We start from the raw sequence: 8,896 nt of genomic DNA on the forward strand, positions 1-8,896 counted from the left end.
CCAAGAAAGGTATGCCTACTCTTCTCATAGTTTGCTCTATTTAAAGCCAGCTCTCCATCTACTCTTATGTTAGCTTCCCAATGTGGGATCCCTCTATCACCAGAGTTTAAAACCAACACCAACTCTTGCCGTCCCAACATAGTGAAATAATCAACCTTTGCGTACCAAGGGATTCGAACCAAAGTCCTCTCACATGCCAACTCACGCCACCACCACTAGGCCATCAACTCATTTGTGTCATAAATCCAACATATTAAACTTTAAAGCGCACCTACTTGCTTCCAGATTTATTAAAAAGAAAACCAAAATATATTGCAAGAGCCAAGACTTGAACCTTGGACCCCTTGCTTCCTCTATGGCGTCACTTCCTTGTCCCCTAAGTGGCGCCACCTTGCCACTACACCACACTCCTTTTTGTGTCATCTTTTACCCCTTTACTCTTAAAAGCCCAAACGCCAATTGCATCACCTATTCATAAAATTAAAATTCCGAAGACTACCACGGATTTAACTTAAGTTTGAGCCTTCCAAAGGCCCATTAACCTACTAAAATATATATATTAACCAACCAGAACACACACAAATTTTAAAAATCACAGAAACACAGAAAACCCAAAAATTGGGGAGTTACAAACATACTCACCTACCAAAATCCATTCATCTCTAGGATATATCTCTATGTCAATTCAATCGATTAAACAAATCTTAATAGGTAAATATGTTATAGCACATACATACTTATTAAATTGAAATAATCTCTTAAACATAACCCTATGTCAATTCAAACAATTAACTCGATTTAATAAGCACACAAAAGACTATGTGAGGTAACAAAGTATGCTTACCTTGAAACAGTTTAATCACAATAATCTTGCAAGCTATGCAAGACAATTGTATCGTCAGATACCTTTGCTAATTTAACCCTCAGCTACCTTAAATGATTAAACATGCATAGATTAAGTACTGTGTCTATTAATTACAATTTCAATCTATTTAAATACTTAATTCATTAGTTACCTAACAATTGTAATGCAAGAATAACTTAGTCATGATTTTACTTAATCAAGCATCTTACCAAGGCCTATAACAACATAAACACAATTTTAACAATTTAAGAACACAAAATGCAATCAACCTAACACGAATTAAATTCAAGCTAAATTGATTAAATTAACCATTCCAACAACATAAATATTCATAGATATGTTCATTATAACAACAACAAAAATTAAAGAGATAGGGAACAATAATCAAATCTGGTGTTTTTCCATGGCTTGATTAGCCTGCTCCGTTCTTCGTTCTCTGTTGTCCTCGTTGATCAAAGCTGCTACAAACGCTTCAATGTTGCTCCAAAATGGATGATGAACACCCCTTTTCCAAGGGAGGAAATCGTCAAGACAGCAAGAGAATTTAGAATGGCAAAGAAGAGAGAAAGTGGAGAGAAGAGAGAAAAGATGTGAATGATTTGAGGTATGTTGAATGATCAGCCAAGGGGGAGTTTTTATAGCTGAAGATGGCTGCTAAAATTAGCTAAAAATAGCAGCCAAAGAGCCATCCCTTGGCCGACCACACATGTGGCAAAGTTGATGGTTTCATCTTTGTTAAATTTGGCTTGGGGCATATCTATAAAGCCACCAATTGTGGAGGGGTTTGAATGCAACAAGTCTTTGAGGGCTTCTTTGTCAGCTTAAGTAATCAGCTAATAAGCTGATTTGGGTCAGCTCTTGGGACGGTTTTAGGCTGTCCATTTCTTGGGCAGTTTAGTTCACTCGATTCGGTTCAACTGGACCACTTTTTCATAATTAATTAATAATAATTTATTAACCCAAATTAAATTGGATATAAATTAAAATTAATTATATTATGAATTAATACATATAATTTTGGACCGTCTTAGGCTAAAATTTAGTACACCGCGATACTTCAAATTGTTTCTCGATTTTGTGCTTCTAGCAGTGTCTGCCAGTCATTTTTCGCCTTTTGTGCAAATCTGTCAAAAATAACCAAAATTCATCAAAAATAATTATAAAATTATCTAAAATTCAATATGTTCATATTTTAAGTGCACTTTAATTATTTTATAAAAATTAATTATTTTTCGACAAGAATTTTATCAAAACTATATGATTTTAAGTTAGAAAGGGTATGTAAAAATGTATAATTTTCGTGTTTCCAGCTAAGTTGAGAAAATTGACATGTTTAAGGACCAAATGTATTCCTTCCAAAAATTAAAAAAGAGGGATTAAATGTAAAATGTGAGATGAGTGCAGGGACTGATAGCACAATTAGAGCGTAATGGGAGGAAGGAGAGTATTTGTTGGCTATTCGGTTCTAATCAATTTTAAAATCCGTCAGGGAAAAATATCAGCGATTCACCGTCTTAGCTCATTCGCCGGATCAGTAATGGCAGGCGAGGTAACCTCTCGCTTTCTCTTCATTCCCCCCGTCCCCCGAATATTTTATAAGGTTCGGATATGAAAAAGAAAATCAAAGAAATATCTGTATAGAGATTCAATTTCCGATAGAGATTTCCTCCATTGATCTCAAATTTGTTCATTGTTTTCATCTTTACCTAAGATGGGCTAATTACTTTGGTCTTTTAATGACACCCTCTTTTTACATTTCTAGGTTTTAGTTGTGACTTTTTCATTCCCTGCAGATGCTGAACAAATAGGGGCATAATAAAATTTTGAAAGTCATATGAATCTGAAAGTTTATTGCTTTAGGGGAAAAAGTGTTTAACATGTGTTACTTGACATAACTTTTAAGCGGAATGTTCTAGAAGTTTAGTACCATACGTTAAGAGTTGTCTCAGTCATAAGTGGTCAACCATCATTGTTGAGAATTGCATTAGGCTCCACATCAAATGAAGAATTTGTGCGTAGAATACTGCGTTGGTTCGCATAATAGGATAGATTGTTTATCTTTGTAGCCTAGTGAATCTTTTTGTATATTACAAGGCTAAAATAGTAAAGAAAACCTTGAACTATTTGATTTTTCTAAGCCCTTTTGTTGTACCCAAATAAGCTTTTGCCTTCTGATTTATACCCAAAGAAGACTTTATTTCAGATGAAAAATTGATTTATGTGAACGGCTTATTTGTTACAAATTAACGGTTAAGGTCTTTACAAATTAAAGGTTAAGGATTGCTCTGCGAATTTAATAGTTAAACATTTATTTGAGTATAATAAAAGTATAGAGGCTTTACTTTGGTAAACTGGTGCATATGTGTTTTGTTTTGTTATTTAGTCAAATTTTCTAGGAATACGCAATTGTAGTTTCACTGTGAGGTTTGTTTTGCCTAACAAAAACTTAATCTAAAACTAGGATATAATTTGAAAGGCAACTTTAATAGTCACTGCTCACATTATACCAATGGTTTCTCTTGTCACCCTTCCTTGCCTTTCTATGAATGATAAGTTATAGAGTAAGTTTATCTTGTTGCAAAGACCAATGCGTTTTCTTCTCTTTATAGCAGTTATGAATTATTTTGTTTAAAGTAACTTAAGAAGACACCGAGGGAGATTGTATTCTACTTACATAGAGAGCGAAGCATGTTGACATCAAAGGTCGTACTGTAGGAAGCATTATGCCATTTGATCTATAAATTCAGACATACTTTAAAGACATTTGTAGAAGGTTGTTTGTCTAAGCAGAGGAAATATCCAACTTACAATGCAATGTTGTGTGAGAAGGTGGAGAGAAGCTTAGAATAGATCCTAAAGAGCAAGTTCTTGGCAAGTAAAGGTGATGAAGTAAGAAGGTGCCTTAGGATGGTGAAAAAGCATGGCTATAGGAATGATTCAGATAGAAAGCTACAGAGAATTTCTTGAGGGACCAAAGTTTGTCTAATTATTGAATGATCTAATAATATGTAATCTTTGTAACCTTGATTATATTTCCACCAATAAAAATTACAGAAGAGATTGGGAAGTTATGAAGATGACAACTGTGGCAAAAAACATGGGTTAATGGGTTACAATGAGTTCAAAATTTCTCATGGGAGAATTCTAGGTTATAGATGATATAAAGGTTGATCACATGATATCGCTACATTCAGGAATGCATTACCTATGCGAAGGGAGAAGGAAAATATCGCTAAGGTTAAGGAGTTATCTTAAGGATTTCCATACGTGACTCCAAAATATACTCTCTAGGATATCTCAAAGGTGGAGTAAACCCAAGAGTCCTATGCCCATTTCCGGATTAGCTCCACTGCTCTTTATGTAGTGATGCATGCTGGTTAGCTGTTCCACGTCATGCTATAGTTCTTTTCGTGCAAAGTCCACTACCGGCTTGATAGGCAAGTAGTGCCAAGCAAGCTTTGCCAAGCTGTGCTATTAGCAAGTTTTACGACCTTGCTTTGCTCCAGGGAGAGTTTCTCCTAGGTGTAGAACTTCAAGGTGCACTGCTCGAGGCTGCACTGTCCCAACCTAGGTGCAGTGCTCTATCGAATTCTGGGAGTAAATGTGAATAGCCAACAATAAGTATCTACAATATTGGAATGCAATTGTGGACTTGTGCAATTGAAGGTATTATCTAAAGAGAAACTAGGATATTTTAAAAGCAAAATGCCAAGTTTAAGCATGCAGATATATATATTTAAAACTTTTAACTTATTTCTTGGTGTCTTTTCTATTCTGACCTTGAATTGATAGAAGATAAAAATACTTAGTGTGTCCTCACCTAATGACTTAATGAAGTTAACTTTCATGTGGTTCTTGGATGATTTATGTAATTTGTGATGCTGTTCAACTTTCTTGTTCTAAGTCCGTTATTGTATTGTGCAATTATGTTTGTGAACATCAATTGATGGTTAGGTGTGGGAATTTTGAATCATGTCTGTGAACATTAATTTGAAATCTTTTCTTGTCCTAAACCAAAAGTTTGTTAAATGACCATTCTTCGGTTAAGTAGCTTGGAGCTGGTTCTTAATTTTTGAAAGTAATAATAAGAAATCATATGGGCTTTGACCTTAGGAATCACACCATAGGTTTATTTTCTCAAATGACAAACCAAGCAATAATGCTGGAAATTTTCTCAAGTAGTTCTACCTTCCAATGAAGATTTCTTTTATAGAATCATAGCACTCATGTTCCAATAAGAACTAGGACATGTAGTACAATTATGACTTTAGCAAATACTCCAGAGTCTAATTAGGAAGCTAACCATTTAACAAATTAACAAATGTGACTTAAAATGATGGTACCTAAACTATACATATAATCCAATAATGTAAGGGGATGCCCAAAATAAGACTCTTAGAGAGTCATGAAAATTTTCTTCCCACATAAAAAACTAGAAGAAGGAATGAAATAAAAAAAAAAAAACCTTCAGTTTTAACATAAGTGAACTTAAAGCTAGGATTATTTGACCAAAAAGAAAAAGGAAAAACATAAAGCTAGGTCTCAACAACAAAAGATAAAGCCTACTCAAACTCCCAATTATGCTCTCATAATTGGACTTGTAACAAGTTTAAGGCATGGGCATTACAAGCAACCTTGAAAATCGTTGTAAATGTATTTAAACATCTTTGGCAGCTGCTTCTGTTATCCGCCAACTTCTTTTTGAACTATGAATCAGAAGATGCTTTGATTCTGCATTAAGAAGTTTCGGATGCCCTTTCTGTGGCGTCATGAAACTGTAGTAGCTTTTCTTTCATCTGTTTCTCATGGAAGGCTGTGCGCGCACATGCATGCTGAACTTATAGATGTGTGTATTTATTCTTCTTTATATTTCCTTTGGTAAATTAATCTGGACTGTCATGATTGAATTTTCGCTGAGCTGGCAAGAAACAAATTCACATCAAGTTATATCTATTAGTTCTCACATTTCCTCCATACTATCTCTTTTTCTTGTATTGCCACAGATTGCACTGAAAACAGCCCCAGCCGACTTTCGTTTCCCTACAACAAATCAAACTAGACATTGTTTTACCCGTTACATTGAGTTCCACAGGTATATTGATTGTTAATTTTCAAATTCTGCTTGTTAGGAAACTAGCAAATGTAATCTTCTTTTTTATTTTTTGAAATCAACTACAGGTGCTTGGCTGCAAAAGGAGAATCTAATGAATGTGAGAGATTTGCCAAATACTATCGTTCTCTTTGTCCTGGTGAATGGGTTAGTATACCTTTTTCTTTTTGTTTAATTTTTTAAATCATAACTGCGCTAGATTTCATCCTGTTGTAGAGAATGTAGGCTTTATCATATGAACTTTATCATTGTGTGCTTGTTTTCTGACTTTCTAGTACCAATTTCTGTTGTTCACAAGCTTAGGTCATCATTGATAAAGCTTGTGGCATAATTTGTGGTTTTAGATACCAACTGATTCATACACAGCTTAATAGTTGTAAATATGAATTATCCTCCAATATTCAAGGGCATAAGCAAGTTCCAGGTTCTTGTTTTTCTCACCAAACTTCTATAGTGTTTAGTTGATTCTACTATAGACTTTTGTGCTGGTATATTTGCCTACTGAATCAGCAGAAGTATCATATCATAGTAGTATACTACAATATTTAATTGTACTATGTGATGTGTTGATAGGATCATGATTAATAGTGCTGTGATAATAATTAAAAACAAAAAAGAGGAAATACCTACTAAGAATTAGATTGTCATTGAATGGTTTTTGTAGTCATGAATCTTCCTATATTAGTGTTCTTTAGATGCGTAGACGGGCGGATAATATGATGAAACTAATATGTGAATATATGTAGATTATGTTTAGGATATTTTGAAACCAGGTATATTGGTAAGTGTTGAATGCTTTTTTAATTATTGGGATTTTATTTACTTCACTAGTCATTGTGCTGTAATGTATTATTTCACATGTTCCCTGCTATTGGTTGGCTGGTTGATCAATGAATAACAGAATAACCATCCCAGTCTTCACTATTTACATTCTACATGTTCTAAAATGTTTTGTTCATTTTCTCTAGTTGCTTGTATGAGCAGCTACTTGTAAAGGAAACAGAAAATGAACAAGTTTGGCAATTATATTTAACTTGTTTTTTGTATTTTAATATTTTATATTGCCCAAAATGTTGTAGGTTGAGAGGTGGAATGAGCAGAGGAAGAATGGTATTTTCCCAGGTCCTTTGTGATTGCACATTGAAAATAAGGTGACCCTTCTCTGGCATGGGGAGTTCATATTCTTCTCTTGATCTTATATTTGGCTAGTTTCAATGTCTATCCTAGAATTCTTTGAATTAATAAGCTACAAATGGAGATTTATTGGATTTATCGAGCATTAATGCACTATAGTGGATTAGTCTGTCAAAAACTGGAGTATCACCTTTGATGTTTTCCCGATGTCTTAAATCGTGAACCTGCAAATTTAGCCGATTGTTTCAGAGCATTGTCAGGTCCAAAAGCAGTGTCAAGGTTGAACATTATTTTAACCAATCTCTTTTGAGCTTTTGTTCTTTGAACCAGAATCAAATACATGCTTGAGGTTGTTTATTCGGATGCTCATTTGAGACTTGAGGTTTTTGCATTGTACATGTATAGGGATGGCAAAAAATACTGAAACCGATTGTTTCCGATCTGATCTGATCCATAGGGTGGGTTTGTTTGTTTTTACTTAAATTGGGTTAGGGTCAGGTTACATTTAAAAACTAGTCGGGTCAGGGTCGGGTTTAGGATAAATCTGCCCCGCCTTGCCCCAGGATATTTGCCAAATTACCCCTATTGCTATTTTTAATTACAATTTATCCCCTCAATGAAAACTCTCTTAACCCGTTAACTGCGACTTTTAATTATTTTATGTGTTATGGCCATTTGTCTTCATGGTATATTAATTTTGTTTACTGATCACAATGGGTTGATAATTTTAGTGTTATTTGAGGTGTGGTTTTTGGGTTTCTCTTGTTTCTATAAATTTCTGCAACTCTTCGTCTACCAAAGCTTGGATGATGTATGTGTTTTCCTATAAAATTTTCCTCATTTGATTACTGAAAAAAATGTTTAGAAGAGGCAAAAGGTCAGGTTCTAATATTTGTAAATAATATGCAATTTACATTTTCTTTTTATACTTGCCAGTGATGTTCTGTTGAACCTCATATATTTTGTGTTGGTTGATGGTTAAAAAAAAGTCCGCAATAGAGTTCAAACATACTTGTAATTATAAATGGTGCATCAAACTAACTATTTTATAATTAAAAAAAATAGTATATCAAACTAATTGATTTAATTATTTTATAATTACAAAATTTGTTTGATGCAATAAAATAAGTCCGGGGTCAATTTTTTCATAAAATTTTGGGTTGGGGTGGATTTTTTCTCTCAATATCGGGGTGGGGTCGGGGGTTGGGTATATAATTCTGGGATAGGTTTGGGGTTGGGGTGGGCAAAATTCTTACCCGTTTTGCCCTGTTGCCATCTCTATAAATGTACAGGTGAAATAGCACAACAAAAAGGGTTTTCGCGGCAGCAGCAACAATTGAGCTAAATTTGAAGCACAGTTTATGTAAATCTCTTTGTGAATGTGTATTTTATTTTACCATTTTAGTCCCTAGTAAAAGTAATGAGTTTGGAGCTGGAGGAAGATCATGCAGATAAGACGACTGGCATCTCAGTTCATGTGCCAGAGAGATGGACGGCTTTCGTGGAAATTTCCTGGGAACAAATTCTTATTAGCAAAAGTCTGGCATGCAAGTAGGTTGAGACAGGTAGGTTGGTTTGGTATGGTTGCCATAGCTAAAGATTTCTAAATCACATTGATGGCAATTTTAAGTAGGATCCTAACCAAGGACAAACTAAGGGATGGGGAGTGGACTTGATGCCACTCCTGTTCTCTGTAATCCACGACAAGAAACACGTACGGGACCACCCCAGACTTGAATGTGAAATTTCCAAGGCAGTACAGAATGGAATTAGGGTAGAAGCTAGGA

At 34.6% G+C, this 8,896-nt stretch overlaps 1 protein-coding gene across 2 annotated transcripts; it reads left to right on the forward strand.

Annotated features, from left to right (window-relative positions):
• The first annotated feature begins 2,260 nt into the window (after positions 1–2,260).
• LOC107957137 (cytochrome c oxidase subunit 6b-2) lies at positions 2,261–7,466 on the forward strand. 2 transcript variants are annotated; one of them, XM_041114667.1, is made up of 4 exons: positions 2,261–2,414; positions 5,869–5,957; positions 6,044–6,122; positions 7,055–7,466. In XM_041114667.1, the coding sequence occupies exons 1-4, from the start codon at positions 2,295–2,297 to the stop codon at positions 7,106–7,108; spliced, it is 342 nt and encodes a 113-aa protein (XP_040970601.1). In that variant the 5' UTR covers positions 2,261–2,294; the 3' UTR covers positions 7,109–7,466. The 2 variants fall into 2 exon arrangements, with proteins under 2 accessions (XP_040970601.1, XP_040970600.1); XM_041114666.1 differs by having other exon boundaries at positions 2,280–2,465.
• Positions 7,467–8,896: the final 1,430 nt, after the last annotated feature.

This window comes from Gossypium hirsutum, chromosome A05 (assembly GCF_007990345.1).
Source record: "Gossypium hirsutum isolate 1008001.06 chromosome A05, Gossypium_hirsutum_v2.1, whole genome shotgun sequence".
Lineage (NCBI taxonomy): Eukaryota > Viridiplantae > Streptophyta > Magnoliopsida > Malvales > Malvaceae > Gossypium > Gossypium hirsutum.